Raw genomic sequence first — 18,410 nt, 5'->3', positions numbered from 1 at the left:
TCCAATGACACTGAGACACATGTGTTTGACCACTTTTGAGTGCCATAATCTCGCCTCTGTCAAATTCCCGATGGGATACTTGAATATCCCGTTGAGGCGCACCGGGAAAATGGATTATCCCAACGGGGCCCGGTAGGGTAATCCATTTTCTCGACGGGATAATTAAATAGCCAGTTTACCGGTTAATCTTTGACCGGTTACGATAACACACACGTTATTGACGTGAGTTTTCAATGTAAGTACACAACGTTAATAACATGTTCATGTTTATGAAATTATGTTAACGTCAGTCCTGGGTAGGGCTGAACTTGGAGACTAATCTCACATCATTGTTGGCCAAAACCTTGACATATAGAAAGGAAATGCACTCCACAATTCCATCACATGTAACCACTCAAGTAAATTTTCTTGCCAGGTACTGTAGTTCCCAGCTCCTTTGCAAAAATAGTCTCCCAGTTGCTCCTGTGGTTAGGTCTTTGATTTTTTGTTAGCCTTCTGTTGTGGTTTCTCAACATATGTGAATAGTCCAACCATGAGATCTTTATGTTTCATTGTCCTTAGCTTTTTCAAAATGTCCTCTAGTGTTTTCTCTTTTCTAAAATGACTTAAGAAAGCAATCTTTAATTCATCATAAGTGTGAAAATGTGCAATACCATACTGCATAGACTAATTCATTGCTTTACCATTGAATGTCGCAGCAAATTGCTCCTTCTTGGTATCATCTGGCAGTTGTCCAAATCCACTAGCTGTACACCTTGTCTCAAACTGCCCAACATGGCTATCAAGGTCTTGACTTTTCTTGCCAGTGAACTTTGCAGCTTTGACCAATGGGTTTTGCATTTTGTGCTGAGTGTGAACTTGAACTTGAACTTTGATAGGCTTCTTTTTCTTCTTCTTTGGAGGTGGTGGGAAGGGGTTGAAATTCAGTTGCTTCCTTGCAATCACAAAGACACTGGATGCAATATTAGTGGCAAGTATTCTTTAGAGTAATTCCTATGTTGGAGTGGATAGCATTAATCTTTCTAGCTTAATTTTTGCCTCATAGACCTCCTCTCTATGTAGGGAATTATTAGAGGAACTTGTCCCACTAGGAATATAATTAGGGTCATGAAAGATATCCTTTGGATCATCTGTTTGGGAAGCAGCCTCTACCCAAGCTCTATTTCATGTAAATTATGCTATACCAATATGGTGAGGTGAAGTTTCCTCTCCGAAGCTATCTGATATGGGCTAGTCGTTCCATGAAAGGAAAATGAGAAAGGTGGGATTACAGTAGCTTACCGGGTGGTAGAAATGTGTTGATGTCAACTAAGCTTGCGTGCTGCCTTCACAGTGAAATTGTAATGTTGATGCTGTGATCTTCTTTGCTGATCTTGATGTAATGTGCTTGTTTTGGTGTCTTGTTAATGTTGGTGTCGTATGTTACTTTTTCAAATTTGATTGTTGTTGCGTTTGTTAAGGTCTTTCTTTGTGAGATGCAGCTTGAATCCTTATGTCCTTCTAGATTCAAATGATTGCTCCTACAATTACCGCTTCATGACAACTATATGGAGCCTAGTCCAAGTTTGCTTTGGCAGAGTATTGCTTTTCAATACGGATATGCACGAATGGTAAAGTAGCGCTATGAGATCCTCCTCTACTAGTATATTCACTGGGATATAATTTCCTATGTTTTTCGATAATTGCTACCGTATGCGGTTTATGATGTTGTTTGTACTCGTTAGCGTATTCGTCGGCTTTGCACACGGAAGTGCAATCCTACAACGTAGTTGGGAGCTTCATTGTTTTTGGAGTTGTGGTTTGTATGTTTCTCTGTTTGTTGCTTCACGTCGTAATTAATAGTGTCGCTTGTTGTGCTTTGAGCAAAAATCGGCAATTCTGGGTAGAAACGCTGATAGGATTTCCAATAGTGTTCAGAGTGTCTTTAGATAAATGAAAGACATAAACACACCTCCACTCCTAACAACAAGGTGCCAGCAGTCAGAGTATAGACAGAAAGTAATCAAGCTACAAAAGACTATCACAAGATGTAAAAAGGACAGAGAGAAAATCTTCCAAAAGGTAGTATGCTTCTTGTATATTATGTTTTGGCAGAGAATACATCAACTCAACAACTCAAACTCTCAACAGCAGCAGATACAAGGTTTTATAGCCATCCGAGATCAGTCCGACTGTTGTAACCTAGGTAACAGTAAGTTTTGCAAATGTAACAGTCAATCAAAAACATTATGTGGTGGATCAGGCCACTAAGGAGTGATGTTAGGGACAGTTACAATAGTCCCTATAGTTACAACATGATCCCACTACCTTGTTCTAATAACTCCTTCTTACTAGAGGTGTATTTGACCTATCCCATGGTTAGTGTCCATGTGGGTGGAGGCTATGCCTTCAACAGCCTCTATCTTCCATTAACCATTAATAAAAATTATTGTCTCCAAAAGGGGTCTATTGGCCTTTATCTCTCATTAACCATTGATAAAAATGATCTTTCATTGTACTGTCGACGAAGGGGTATTGGCCTCTATTTTTTATAATTTTCATAAACAATTATGAAAATTATAAACCTCACACAGTCAAAGTAATAATCTGTAATTAAATGATCACTCATCATTGCTGCATTCTCATTAGCAATCAAATTCCTATGACAACCATTATAAGTCATGGTTCCAATTCGCATCATGGTTTGGTAGTGTTTCCATAGCCAGTATGTCCTCCTATCATGGTGTAGCAAAAGTATCTTGATAATCAAAACCATGTACCTGTGCAAATCCTTTTACCATGAGCTGAGCCTTATACTTATCCAATGTGCCCTCAGACTTGTACTTGGTCTTGTACACCCACTTGGTTCCGATTTCCAATTGATGCAGCTGTTCTGAGAAGACCACATCGCCACTTACAATTACCTTCTTGGTAACAAGGTTATAGAGATGGTAACCCTTCGCCTCTTCACTGTAGCCCAAGAAAATACACTTCCGGCTCTTCGGTTCCCATTTGGTCCTGGTAGCATCAGGGGCATGCACAAAACGGTCACATCCAAAAACTCTAAAATGTGTAGCTGAATGTTTCTTACTAGAAAAGGCTTGCAGTGGAGTCATCCCATTCATAGCCTTCATGTAGCTATGATTTAGGATGTAAATTGTAGTGTTACATGCTTCAGCCTAGAAATTAATTATGTTAATTATTATTAATTAAAATAATTAATAATATTTTTTAACTAAAAATATTTTGACCTTACTTCATTTATTTGGAACTTTTGTTGTGCTCCAACTCCATACTATTGAATCGACATGCTCCCAATGGTCTGCATCCCCAATTTATCACCACTCTTTGTTCCAGCAATTAGCATATCGTACTACATCACTACACCTTCCTCTATGGATAGGACTCCAATACTGCACAAATATCTTCATATAATTAGTGGATGCCTTTTTTGTGTTCACATCTAACAATGCAACACCTAGCCAAATGGGATATATATCATCATCTAGTAACACTTTCATAAGATTGCCTCCTTTTGTCCCCAGAAGGAACTATGCATTCATGCTGGCTTTTTTGCTAATCAGGGCGGATGGCCCTTCTTCATGAGTATCTAGTCAAGCTGACCCTATTAAAAGAGGTTCAGGCTACCTTAATTGTACTTAAGCTTCATTTCGTATTTAATTTGCGGAGGTTAAGCCTTTTAAATGTATAACAATGGCTTCCATATATTTATTGGCCCTTCACCCTCTTTCACCTCTCTCCTCCTCCATTTTCATTCATCTTCCTCTCCCCATATAAATTTTACTTTCACTTTCTTTTTTCTCTCCCAATTTACTCATGTGGTCTTTCCCCTTTACATGTTATTGAAAAATTTTATTTTGTTGTCAATTTCTATTACTTTACTTTTTTTTAGTACAGGGAGTTAGTGGTTATGCCACCTTGTTTTTATCCATTAGGCACCTCCATATGTTACACTAGCCAAGGGGGTGGACTTGAGAAGTCTATTTATTAAATAGATCTTTTCGGGGTTGTTCACCAATGATAATCAAGTCATATAAATAAGGTATCATGATAATCCTCTTGTTCCCCTTTGTAAAGAGATACATGGTGGCATTCAAGGGACTACGAGAGAGACTGATCCTCAAGAAATTGTCATCGATCTTCTAGTCCCAAGTGTTCCAAATGACAGGCTTTTGGGACCCTTCATTGATTTCTTGGTGTAGAAGGGTAGCAAAAATCTGCTAAGATCTTCTAGAGAACTAATCTTTGAAGGTTCTAAAGAGATTAGGGACGGACATTTATACAAAAGCAAGAGAAGGGGGGGGGGTTATAAAAAAAATTCCAAAATAAGGGGGGGAAAGAATTTGAATTAAAAGAGGGGAGGGCTTAATGATGATGGGGATGTAGAGTGGGCAGAAGCGGCGGCGACAGAGGCAGCTATGATTTATCACATAAAAGACACGTTCAAACTTTTGTGATGTGAAATTATCCTTCAAAATGTCCTACCATAATTACCAAGTGGAGAATAATTAGCACACTATCCTTGTGGTTAAAATTCCTAATGGCAAAAAGGATTATTATAGTCATCCTTCATGAATCTCATTGCATGCGAGACAATGCTTGGAAAATTAAGCTTGGTGAGCAAACATATTATTTTTTATATCCAATCCAAGGTACAAAAGGAAATGTAACAAATATAGCCAAATTTTAAGTCAATATTTTACACTCATAGTTTGGTATTTTGCTACTAGTTGTATTGAGTTCATATTACTTCAAATAAGTTTCCAACCTACATCACTACAAATGAAGACATGATTTATCACATAAAAGACATATTGAAAGTTTTTTGATTACAGAATCATACTACAAAGCATCCTACCACAACTATCAACAAGTAGAGAAACAAATTAAAAATTTATACAAGGAGAAATGAAAAAGACTCCAAAAACATTATTCTTGTGGTTCAAAATCTTCATGGAAAAAGGGATTATCATAAATATCTTTTAATTTTGTATTCAACATCATGAAGGTTCAGTCTTCGAACAAAAACTATTTTTGTGGTTCAAAATCCTCATGGAAAAAAGGATTATTATAATCTCCCATTTTTTCTTGCCCATCATGAAGGTGCAATCTTCAAAAACTAAACCTCGAGGCATGCTGGACAATGCCTGAAAGATCTCTTTTTTACTCAAGGTGGCTTGGTGGCCAAACATATTATTTTTGCTATCCAATCCAAGGTATGAAAGCAAGATGTAATAAATATGTTTGCATGGAATATACGGAGCAAATTTGCATAATCCTCCAACGAAGTCTTCACAATTGCAAGAAGGAAATGGAGAAATGTCAACCTCGTATTGAATATCTTTTAGCATTGATTCTCTGTAGAAACAATGAACTCAGCATGCTCCATGGCCTTCACAACTATTGCATCCTTAACAATGCATTTCATGACCAATGACCTCTGAATTCTTTTTTCCATTTCTTTGGAGCTTTTGTTTCACCATGTGATTGTTTTGCCATCTCGACACCGAGGCCGATCTTCATGCAATACTATTGTTTCATCATGGGCTTGAATTGGCAAAGCACAACTTGCACCCACCATTGGACTTGATACTCCTAATATGACAAACCCTGAGCTTCAACCTAGCAAACTCTACACTTGTCAAGGACGTTCCTGATTGAACCTTCCACCTTCCTAGTGATGGTCTTGGAATACCTGTAATGCTAGTTAATGGCTTCCACATGTGGGTTACATCATTTTCGCAAAACCAAATCATTTGGGAGCACACTCCAATTGGTGTTTCAATCCTCCCAAAAAAAGATGGTGCAACAACTCCATGTTGGTTTTCACGATCCTTTATATTGACAAGCTTGTTATATTTTCCTCCTTATCTAAGCCAAGTTTGGCAATGGACTTGGCTTGTTAGAGGAACCCTTTGCAATGCCCAATTTTCATCGTGCACTTGATATTCTTTCACACTCTTGGAATCATCATCCTCCAAACTCTCTGTAGAAAATTTACTACTAGAGTTCGGAGACATGGAATATCTTTTATTATTTGCGTAACTGTACTCAGGGCAGTGACTGTCATCCTCACATATATTTGAAGGCACTGCTGACTTTGGCCTTTTCCTTCCCATAGTCTTGTCATCTCCATCATTAAAACATTATGCAGATGCAACACCCATTTCCTTTGCAACATTACTTGTTAGATCAACAACTGTTTTGGCACTAATGTCAATATGAGATTTTGAAGTCCTTTTTTTTAAGGTCTATAGACTCGGCCCACTCCCAATGAAGTGGCCCTTTAAAAAAGATGTGTATCTAGAACTTTGCAGAATTGCATTTGAGAGGTCACTGATAGAGGCATTCTAGAGACCAACATTATGGAGACTCTACTCGTTTGACATGATCCTTTTTTATCTATGAGATACTGAAAAACTTATAGATAGTCCTCTGGACTAGGATAGTAGCAAGTACCCTAGTCTATCTGTACTTACACTCTAAGGCCTGTGCCTTGTTGAAATTTGCACGAAGCATTCAAGTTTCCAATGCAAGATATGGCTTCTTCTTCATGTTCAGTAAGACTGCCTCACCCATCCTTAGGTTCTCTCCCATTTTTTGCTTTCATGGCTTGGCTTTGAACATCAGGATCACATATTTCACTGATTCTATTCCTTTGCCAAAGATTCTTGTGAAGTATATGGCCGAAAAATGATAGTGGAGGGAACCATAGTCACCCGCGACCTACGAAAATGACTCTTGTGATTAGTATAAGTGCCTCTTGGACCCCCCTTTGTGTTGCTTCGACTTGTTTTGTTTCATGCTCAGTTTCGTAACTCGCAAGGAAACTAGTTTGTCATTCCATCATATACACTTTTAGCAGTATCTATAATCTCCTCTGTGGTTTCACGTCTTGAGGCTTCATGTAGACATTGCCAAAAAAAATTTTGTGTAGTGCATTCTATATGGCGAGCGACGAGAAGTGTGGATCGAAGAAACATGAGGCCGAGGCATCAATCAAGGCTGAGAAAACCAATGAAATGTCAAAACCCTTAGGGAGAACGAAGCCCAAAATAGCAAAAGAGCTACGGCATGATGTGAGGATTCAAATTGTTTATGCTTATACTAGAGGGGAGAAATGTGCAGGTACACAAATAAGCACAAATTGATCGCCAAGCTAAAATGGAGATGACTTGTGCAGAGATGATTAGTGCACACAGACAAGCAAACAGAGCGATGGGTTTTCTCATTGTCAACTCCGAGGAGGGAGCTCAATGCTCATGAATGGAGTGTTAGATATCAATGCTCCACTCTCATGTAACTATGCAGGAACCAACTAACTCTACTTGTAAGAGAGACTGTTAATTCTGAACTCCACATCTTCGACAATGCCAAGGACATCCATAGGTGGGGAGATGATAAAGAAAGGGAGATGGACTACGATGGAAGAAAGAAGAGAGTGTTTGTGGAAAGACTAGGATGGAAGAAAACAAGTTAATGAGAAGCACTAGGATGGATGAAAGAAGAGAGTGTTTGTGAAAGAACTAGGATAGAAGAATACAAGTTACTAGGATGGATGAAAGAAGAGAGTGTTTGTGGAAGGACTAGGATAGAAGAATACAAGTTACTGAGAAGGACTAGGATGTAAGATATAAGAGAGTGTTTGTGGAAGGACTACGATGGAAGAAAGAAGAGAGTGTTTGTGGAAAGACTAGGATGGAAGAAAACAAGTTAATGAGAAGCACTAGGATGGATGAAAGAAGAGAGTGTTTGTGAAAGAACTAGGATAGAAGAATACAAGTTACTAGGATGGATGAAAGAAGAGAGTGTTTGTGGAAGGACTAGGATAGAAGAATACAAGTTACTGAGAAGGACTAGGATGTAAGATATAAGAGAGTGTTTGTGGAAGGACTAGGATGGAAGAATACAAGTGCACTAAGGCACGATGTGTTCACTATGATAAGGATAAGGGTTGGAATAAAGTGAGAGAAGCATTGGTAATGCTCTACTTTAAGTGAGTGGAGACTGTCCAACTGAATAAAATTTTGCAGAGCATTGGGAATGCTATACTTTAAGTGAGTGGAGCATTGGGAATTGATACTTGCGAGTGAAATATATTACAAGTGAGAGAGAGAGAGAGAGCAATAGAAAGTGAGGAAAGACATAAAGTGAAAGACAAACACAAGTTAATTAGAAGGACTAGGATGTAAGAAATCAGAGAGTTTCTTGAAGGGATAGAAAGTGAGGGAAGATGTAAAGTGAAAGACAAATACAAGTTAATCAGAAGGACTAGGATGTAAGAAATAAGAGAGCATTTGTGGAAGGACTAGGATGGAAGAATACAAGTGCACTAAGGCACGATGTGTTCGCTATGATAAGGATAAGGGTTGGAATAAAGTGAGAGAAGCATTGGGAATGCTCTACTTTAAGTGAGTGGAGACTATCCAACTGAATAAAATTTTGCAAAGCATTGGGAATGCTGTACTTTAAGTGAGTGGATCATTGGGAATTGATACTTGCGAGTGAAATATATTACAAATATTACATCATCACATATTCATATCAAAATTCTCATCACACAAGGTTATATTTCCAAATAATCACATCATCACACATTCATATCATAAAATTGTGTGCATGAAATAATTATATAAATATCATCAATAAATGCCACTTAAGTAATAAGTCACAAATTGGTGTATAATCAACAAAAACTACAAACACAACATCATACATGCATCACAACTCTTCTGATGCTTCTAGTGGAAACTGTGGCAACTCTTTTGATGCTTCCAATGGAGGCTGTGGTGCTCTAGATGTACACTCAGTCTCTACTTCTTTTGTAGTATGTAGTGCTTTCAGATTAGACTCAGTATCCTCTTCCTTAAATGCAAGCGGAGGCTGTGGCAACTCTTTTGATGCTTCCAGTGGAGGCTGTGGTGCTATAGGTGTACACTGAGTCTCTACTTCTTCTATAGTGTGTAGTTCTTTCACAGTAGACTCAGTCTCCTCTTCCTTAAATACAAGCTCTGATATTGCTTCAGTTGCATGTTGTATTCTAATGGCAGCAATTAGGTCTCGAATGATTTCAGCCCTAAACAATTATATATCCTCCTCTGAATATTTGAGCTCCAAAGAGTCTTCCAATGAGATCTGTGGCTTAAGTGAGAAAATTTCTTTGAAAATCAACATGCAATTGCATGCAATTGTAGGCAACTCTCCACCCACAACTATGCCCATCTTCCTACTTTACTACTAAATGCTTTTAGAAGTCTACCAAGTCTTTGTACTGTCTTGTTTCTCTATAGCAGATACCAACTTCTCAATCAACCTGCTCATCACATATTAAAAAAACTTAGTGTGTCTATTACATAAGGTACATAATATAGAAGTAACAACAAATTAATAGAATACTTACATTTGCATTGAGCCATGGAAGCCTGCAATCGAGGTAACAAACCAACAATAGTTGTCTTCAAGGTCCCAAACCACCAGACTCCAATGTTCCCTACACAAATAATTAATAACCATTATTATTTAACACAATGTTGCTAGTATAAGATGAAAATAAAGGTTGCCATGATACTTACATCTCTTGATATGCCATAAATAGGACTCGCATGCCATGTAAATGTAAAGGATATAACCATTTACAAACATTGACTATCGTCTTTCTGCTATCCCTAAGTATAGGAGAAAGGAGGGAATCCAACATATACACACAGTTTTGTACGGCTCTACCAAATCATGAGATAACTATATTGCACCAACAAATAAATGAATATTAGCTTATTAGATTTAATCAAAATATTGAATTATCAAGCAAAGAAAAATTTTGTATCAAACCTGAGAATGGCCATCATAACATTGTTATTGACCTCATTTGAAGCTCTAGAGAGGATTGAAATCTCCTCTCCCCCAAATTCAAGATACTGAGGTCTATGTTGAATCATAACCCTAACATTAAAAGAGCTTCCCAATTCTTCCAATGAAGCCATGTTTGTAGAGTTGAGGTCTTCTATCCCATTTGACTCTTTGATGGCATTCATGTCACACTCCTCTGAGCCATTATCATCTATTTGCCTTCTTGTGGGAGGGTCCATAATGTCGCCCTTAATGATTGCTCGAATGGTACATGTAATAAATGCATAGAGATGCAAATCCGTATATGTTGACAGTGTTGTGTCATTTTGTATCTCAAAAATTTTACCAAGTACCAAAAAGCAATTGTAGCCCACCCTCCATCCACAATTATAGATGTGGATATTCTCTTGATGTGATACCTGACATGTTATATACTCTATTTGTTGTGCCAAGTCACATTGCCACATTATTGTGTCGATAGCACCTACTAACTTTCGAGCTGATCTGCACATCAAAACATATAGCAATAGTGAATATGTGCATTGCATATCAATCTACATGTCAAGAAGTGACAACAAGTGTAGTCTATACTTACTCTAACACAGTGCCATTTACGGATGTCATTGAGTTGGCAAAGAAGCACTTCTTCGCAAAGATGTCCACAACTACCAGACTCCAATGTGAGCTGCATTATCAATAAAGAGTAAGTACTATGTTTGAGACAATTCTAGCAATGCAATATAAAAGACAAGTAGGGTTTGATGCTTACTTCTCATAATATGCTGTAAAAATAACTCGTGCGTCATTCATAGGAACATGCTTCAACCACTTGCAAACATCCTTTATGGTTTCTTCTTTGTTGCTAAGCACTTCCGAAATACGAGGATCGAGCATATATGAAATGCTTTGTATATTTTGCAGAAAATTTGCTATAACATTATTATATTTTAAAAAAAAGTATTAGCTTCTTGGGTTTAATCAAAATAAGCAAGGTATAAAGACAAGGAAAAGGCTGCATCAAACTTGAGGATGGTTGTAATGACTTTGACATTAACCTCTTTCTTAGGATTCAAGAGGATTGAAATCTCTTCTTCACCAAATTCAAAAAAATGAGGTTGTTGTCGAATTAACAACATAGCGGTGAATGAACTTCCAATTTGCTCCAATAGATTCATATTTTCATGACTCATCTTATTGCGAGAGTAGTCTACATCGTATTCTTCTTCACTTGCTATGTCTTCTACATCCTCCTTCTGCTATAAAAATATAAAAAAGTTATGCGATGTACACATCCCAAATAAAGGCTTAAACAAGCAGATAAGGTTTCATATATGCTTTCATTAGAGTGAGTCTCTCCTCCTGTTGGAGCAAAAATTTAAAAAGTAAGGTTTCATACATGCTTTCATTAGAGTGAGTCTCTCCTCTTGGAGGAAAAATTTAAAAAGTTATGAGATTTACACATCCCAAATAAAAATAAAGGTTTAAATAATCATAGAAGTAAAAAGATAGCATGCTTTCATTAGACTCAGTCTCTTCTCCTCTTGGAGGAAAATATAAAAAAGTCATGAGATTTACACATCCCAATTAAAGGCTTGAACAAGCATACAAGTATAAAGATAAGGTTTTATACATCCTGCAATGTAGTCATATTTTCAGATTGTTTCCCAATGGTAGCAATTAGATGCTGAATACTCTTAGCCTGAAATGCTAGCAGATCGGATTCTGTATATGATTCCATTTTGACTGGTGACTCCAAATCAAAAATCTCTCTAAGAAACAACATGCAGTTGTAAGCAACTCTCCACCCACAGCTGTGCCCATCTTTTTGCTCCACTGGTAGACGTCTTTGAATTCTACTTGGTCTTGTTGCTCTATGGTTGTTCTGACAGTAGATACTAGCTGATATGTAGCACTGTCCATCATGACATATTAAATATAATAATATGTAAATATATTAATATGTCATGATCATAAGATACAAAATAAAAAAGTATAAAAAATATTAAGAGAATAATTACCTTGGGGAGTTGGCATGATAGCCTTCCATTGAATTCACAAACCACAAACGGTTGAGTTCAAGGTCCCAGGCAATCGGACTCCAATGTGAGCTACATGACCAGAATAAAAATGATTATTGTTTTACATAAACTTGCCAAAGAAATAGTAAAAATAAGGTTAGAGTTGATACTTACGCCTCATGATAAGGCATAAAGATGACTCGCACCCCATCTAAATTCAAAGGGCTTAACCAGGTACAAACATCTTCTATAGTCTTTTGAGGAGAGCTAAGAATAGAAGAAATGAGAGCATCGAGCATGTAGACACGATGCTGCACACTGCACTAGGAAGCTGAGAAATAACTACACTGCACCAGAAATAAACAAATATTAGCTCATAGAATTGATTTGCATTCTGCACTAGGAAACTAATATATAACTACACTGTAAATAAATAAACAAATGTTAGCTCATTGAAGTAGCAACAAATAAACAAACGTTACCTAAGAATGGCCAAGATAACATTTTCATTAACCTCTTTTAAAGGATTGGAGAGGATTGAAACCTCCTCTCTACCAAAGCTCAAATACTGAGGTTCTCGTTTCAAAATGATCCTAACTTCAAATGAGCTCTCCATTTTATCCAATGCAGCTAAATTTGCAGAATGGGTCTCTGTCATAGTGCTTTTCCATGGTGTCTTTAAAGCTCTTGTGCTCATGGGATTCTTCAATCAAATTTAGAGGTGGTTGCATTGTTGAAGTAGAAAGGAGTGCCTCCATATTGACTTCATCCATTTCTTCTCCCTCTATTGCCTGTAAACAAGTAAATTTAAATCTTATTTAAAAAATTGTATTTAATTGAGAAATAGAGAGTTCATACCGCTAAGTATTGTCGTAGTGGCCTTTTCTCATAACCCTACGAGCCATAATTATCAAAGAAGGCATCATCATGTTTGTCTTCATCCACCAACCTCTCTCTGAACGGGTCATGTAAGTCCATCTTTTCATCATCATCAACTGGGACATTATGATCTTCAAGGTAATCATCCATGCCATCAATGTCCTTATGGTCTATCTCTTTTTCATAGCCTATGGTTAGATCTGCTTGAAGCTGAAAATACGCCATGAAATGCTTATTTTCAATAATATTTGTGGAGTTTCCTTTTCTGAGGAGATCCTCAAATAAATATCCCATCCTGCACAAGGTGACCTCCCAACCTGCCGGTAGCCAATTCTCCATCATGGTAAGCAAGAGACTCCCACTTTTTACAAGACTTCCATAGTTGTTTTTTTGATAATGTATGGACCTGGGAATATCTTGCTCTTCTAGCATCAATCTCAAATTATTTGAATTCCCTCTTATGTTCTTTTGTAAGGAGTGATCAGGGTTGGGACTCCGCATACACAAAAAGAATGATTCAAGAGATTGAATCGCTATGCCACATTCTCTCTTGCCTCTCTTTGCTACATAAACACCACTATAGATCTTCAAATATGATGAATATGTTTTGGCCAAATGTTCATAACGATTTGCACCCAGCTCCAGTCTTTGAAAATGAATTTGTATCATTACTCCCATGTCCATATTGTGGACTGAAGAAGAGAGAGTTACACCACAAGTAGATATGGAGGTCGATTGTTTTGTTGTGGTTCGGCCATGGGATGATGAATATGAGAATGTGAAGTTTTGGGTTGCAAAAGTAGTTGATGTGCAAAGAGATGACCAAGGGGGAGCTACAACATTTACAACAGTATGGTATGAGCCAAAGGGCAGAAAGGAGAATATGGATAACAACACATTGTATACTAATTGTATAATGAAGGAGTGGGTCCCAAATGATGAAGCGGTCTCTCAAGTTTCGACGGAGACAATCATAGTGTCTTGGCATTCAAGGGCAAAGAAATCAAAGAAGCGCATGGGATATGAGATTGAAGGAAAAATAAAAATACCACAGCAAACTATTTTACATATACACGAATTTTTAAGGATGCTCGCCATGGAGGAAGTAGAAGGAGACAGTGCAAATGAAGAATGTCCATGATTAAAGCTTTGTATTGAAGTCCATTGAAGGATTTTATTTGGGTACTAGGCAAGAAGCCAATCCAAGACAATTATAATCAGAGTTATCACCTCCTATGTCAAATGAGAGTCAAAATATGCACTGGATGTCACCCAAGGGTCAAGGCTTGCCAAGACAATAGGGAGTTAATGCAGATGGCACCTGGCAAGGGACTATCACATTGAGCAATAAGACAATGGGGAGTCAACGCACCTGGGCAAGGCTTGGCAAGACAAGTGGGAGTTAATGCAGATGGCGCCTGTATTTTGCACTGGATGTCACCCAAGTGTCAAGGCTTAGCAAGACAATAGGGAGTTAATGCAGATGGCACCTGGCAAGGGACTATCACATTGAGCAATAAGACAATGGGGAGTCAATGCACCTAAGGGGCAAGGCTTGGCAAGACAAGTGGGAGTCAAATTATGCAGATGGCACCTGGCAAGGGATTGTCATGACATTGAGCAATAAGACAATGGGGAGTCAAATTATGCAGATGGCACGAATTGAGGCTCTTTAAGAGCAACAATTTAAATTGTAAACATATGTTTAATCTATATCATTTTGGATATAAAGACTCTAGCTGAGAGCAACGTCTCTCACTGTAATCATATAATAATAGCTATAATTGCTATTATACCTCTTTGGTTCAATACAAAACTTGGGTCTTATGGCATCATGCCTTTTTTCTATTTATTAAAAGTTTTAAAAATTTTGTGCATATTGCGAGTGACATGTTATTTTCATGAAATATTTAAGTCTCCTTTCATGGATTTATAAATTTATCACGTCAAGGAAAAACGTCAAGGAAAAATATTAAAAATAATTAAATTAACAAATAACTTAGATATAGCTAGAATTTCTAATATAGGATTATTTCAAATTCTTGCATGTTGGTGCAAAAGTATAGATTGAAAAAACAATATTTTTATGTGAATATGATAGTGCCACAAAGTGAACTTTTGATTTGGGAAGAATATTTTCAAAAAGTAAAATTTTGATTTGGGAAGGATATTTTCACAAAGTAAACTTTTCATTTGGGAAGGATTTTTGGGCTTCGTCCAAAAACAACAGAAAAAGTCCAAAATTAATGAAATAGGTGTTGTTCAAAGAAGATGTATACAATAAAAGCAATCAACCATTAAATACTCCATCTACTAAAAGGAGCATTTTTGACTTAATTAAGTAAAACAAATAATGTTTCTAAGAAAACAGAGAGAAATTATTACAAGTTCATCCTCTGCAAGGTGGATAACATAGCAATCTCACTGACACATGTAGGATCAATGACTGTGTAGAGGGCTTTGTAATGCTTCTCACGCATATGTGAAAACTGCTCTTTGATTACTGCTTGCCATCCAACGGTCTTGTGGTTGCCCTCCCAAACGTAGAGCATTTTGTTAGACATAATCTGCCATGCAGGCTGCTCAGCAAGCTCTGTCTCAAACTCTGCATTAATGGAAACCCATATAGGGTCCTCATCAAAATCATAGTCATCTCTCCCTAAAGTCCAAAGAGAAAAAATAAAAGCCCCCTTCTCCTACACATAACCCTCTCTATTGAAGGCGGCTTTCAACCCAAACACATCATCCCTTAGCCCTCTCACCTTGGCATAAGGGATAAGCCTACACAAAGGAACTGGAGGACACTAAAAACAAGAAAATATTCTTGTCTTTTGTAGAATATCCTCTCCCCTATCTAGATAAAGTGAATTCTCGGACATAGAATCCCCTCCTCCAGGAGGGATGCTCTCCTACTAAACTATGTATGGCACAATCTATAACTCTTCAAAAGCAGGCACATGGTTAGGATCATGCCATGCTCCAGAGCCCTCTCTAAGCTCCTAGCTCATGTCTCCCATATCCACTGCTCTGATAGAATGAACATTAGGAATGGGGGCAACGACTTCAAGACGCTCATCATTTCCTCTCCCCTTTCCTCTACCTCCTCACCTCACAGGCTTGCTAGGACCCGCATTTGATCGTTCAACATTTCTACAAAATGTAAAACAAACAAAATGCAAACAATAGCTTGAAACATAAATGCAGGTAGTGAAATAGTAATGCAAAAAAGTTCCAATCTTTTAAACCAAAATGAAGCATGAAGCATCATTGAACTTGAAGATGAACCTGAACCAAACAAAGATTCATGAACTTCAACCTCAAAAAGTCATGAACTTCAACTTACATCCTTTAGCTGAGCTAATGCCTGGGGCTGAAATGCATTAGGCAAAGGCAAAAAAAATGCCCCTAGAGAGGGTGTGTCGATTTTAGCCCCAGGCATCATCTTAAAAGGTCCCAGAACAAGTAGAGGTTAAGCTTGACGTCCCCATCGGCATCATTGGGGTGGACCATCAAAGTCTGGGTGTGGCTAAAATGACCTTGGCTGAGGTCCCAAAAATGCCCCCATAGAGGTTAAGTTGATGAGACTGGGGCTGAAATGCCTCAGGAAGAGGCAAAAAAAATGCCCCTAGAGAGGTGCATTGACACGCCCTCACTGGGGGCATTTCTTTTGCCTCTGTCTGAGGCATGTCATCCCTAGGCAAGAGCTCAGTGGCATTTTCTTTGCCTCTGCTTGAGGCAGTTCATCCCTAGGAAAGAGCTCAGCCAGTGGCTGAAATGACATTGGCTGAGGCAACAAAAAGGCCCCTGGTTTGGACTATTCAAAATTTTTGGACTTTCTCTCCTAGTTTGGACTTTTCTTTGGAGCATATCCTCTCCACTCAACTTCACTTAGTGAGCTCAAAAAATGGGTTTTTTAGAGCACTAAATGGGTCACTTGTATACAAATATGGCCTTATTAAGCTAAAAAGTCAAGTGATGACCTCTCAATGAAGCTATAATTCCCAAACTTGTGATGGTATAGATACATCTTTTTTTAAAAAAAGAGTTTGTTGAATTCAATATATAAGTGGTGTATAGATACACCCTTTTTTTGAAAACAAAGCATACAATACATTATCTTATTGGTGGTGTGTAGATACACCATTTGTATGGAAAAAAGCATACAAAACATTATCTTATGCATCTGAATCTCGTTCAGAGTCATCAGAGTCATGTAATGTATTTGCGCTTGATGGGTCAAGTCTTGCTAAATGATGTTTAATATGGACACGACTTGGATTAGGGATTGTGATACATTTTTCAACATTGTATCCATGCTTCTTTTTAAAACTTCGTGTCCTCAATTTCCAGCAATGAATAATGCTACTGACTTCCACCTCTATTAATCCCTCATTATTTGGAACCCATTCACGTTTCTTTTGCAAGCATCCCTCATAGAGTTGTTTTATTGTATATCTTCTCCAGAGATTTTTCGATGACTTTGGTTCATACCATAAAGCTGTGAATGTTATAGGAGTTCCCTTGTCATCCCTTTCTATCTTAGCAACCTTTGCAACCCAAATTGGGCCACCTTGGTCATCCAACTCTAAACCTGGATCAGATGCCCAAACTACAACAAATAGACCCTCTTCAATCTCATTAGATGGTATAAACTCTGGTAAGGGTTTATCTCCCTTCTTGCCACAATATTTTTGAGGTAAAAGGCATTTCTCTGCTTCCTCTATATCTACTAACATATTTATATCCAAAGGAAAACTTGGTGACCTAACTTGTTCCGACCAAAAGGATTCACAGTATTAAATGCTCATTAAGTTTTCTTGTCTTTCTAAAGATTGGATAAGTGCTTCAGTTGATTTAATTGTCTCCAAATTCTTAGTTGATTGCTTTGGATATTTTTGCATCATACTTTGAAGATGTTTAATGAAGGCTTTCAAGCCTTTCGTTTCATCTATGTCAAGTGATTTGTTTTTTGCAAGAACAAATCTAGTTTCCTCCAATGGAATTATTTGTTGTAATAAAGCATATGACTCACTCCATAAATGATCTCCATCTACTGAGTAGTGCTTCCATTGCATCATTGGAATATTGTTATGCATGTGAAACTGAAAGTAGTGTGGATTTCTGTGTCCTATTAGGGTATCATCTCCTGCTTGTAAATGTGGCTATATGAATGCTCTCCAATCTACCATCCTCTCTAAGATAGCCACTTCTGATTCTTCCTTGCGAGACCCTCCAATTTTTTTCCCAATTTGTAATAGCATATCCTCCATTGTCAAAACATCCATTGACTTCAACTCACCAGAGATAACACTGAAGATTTGATCTATGTCTTCATGTGTATGGCTGACAAGAAGAAATCCAACTTCCACTTCTTCAAATATTTTCAAACCAACCAGCATAGAGCATAAAGCAAATATATATTTATTCTTGTTCTCTCTCCAACAATTATCAACTTATATTCACAATGTGTTAGGTAAACATCTGCGAGTATCTCTAACCTTTCTTATTGCTTTCATGATTGATGTAACAACTTGGTTACTATCATGGTCATGCAAACTATCAATCCATATGTCACAAAAGATTCGGTATCCATGTACTAATACTCCACACAAGTGTGTTTTTAGTCCACATTTGCCCTCCAATGCCGATGGGATACATCTATATCAT

The 18,410-nt window shown here is 37.6% G+C and overlaps 1 protein-coding gene across 1 annotated transcript in view; it reads right to left on the bottom strand.

Annotated features, from left to right (window-relative positions):
• Window positions 1-15,622, bottom strand: part of LOC147882711 (phosphopantothenoylcysteine decarboxylase subunit) — a 196,023-nt gene extending 180,401 nt beyond the window's left edge. The window contains 1 exon segment of the mRNA XM_087400487.1: window positions 15,129-15,622. Coding sequence (XP_087256613.1) covers window positions 15,129-15,622 — 494 coding nt within the window.
• Between the last annotated feature and the right edge of the window lie 2,788 nt (window positions 15,623-18,410).

Source organism: Dipteris shenzhenensis, chromosome 29 (assembly GCF_047967505.1).
Source record: "Dipteris shenzhenensis isolate YYH24624 ecotype China chromosome 29, Dip_SZ_1.0, whole genome shotgun sequence".
Lineage (NCBI taxonomy): Eukaryota > Viridiplantae > Streptophyta > Polypodiopsida > Gleicheniales > Dipteridaceae > Dipteris > Dipteris shenzhenensis.
This window is presented reverse-complemented; position numbering and strand designations above follow the sequence as displayed.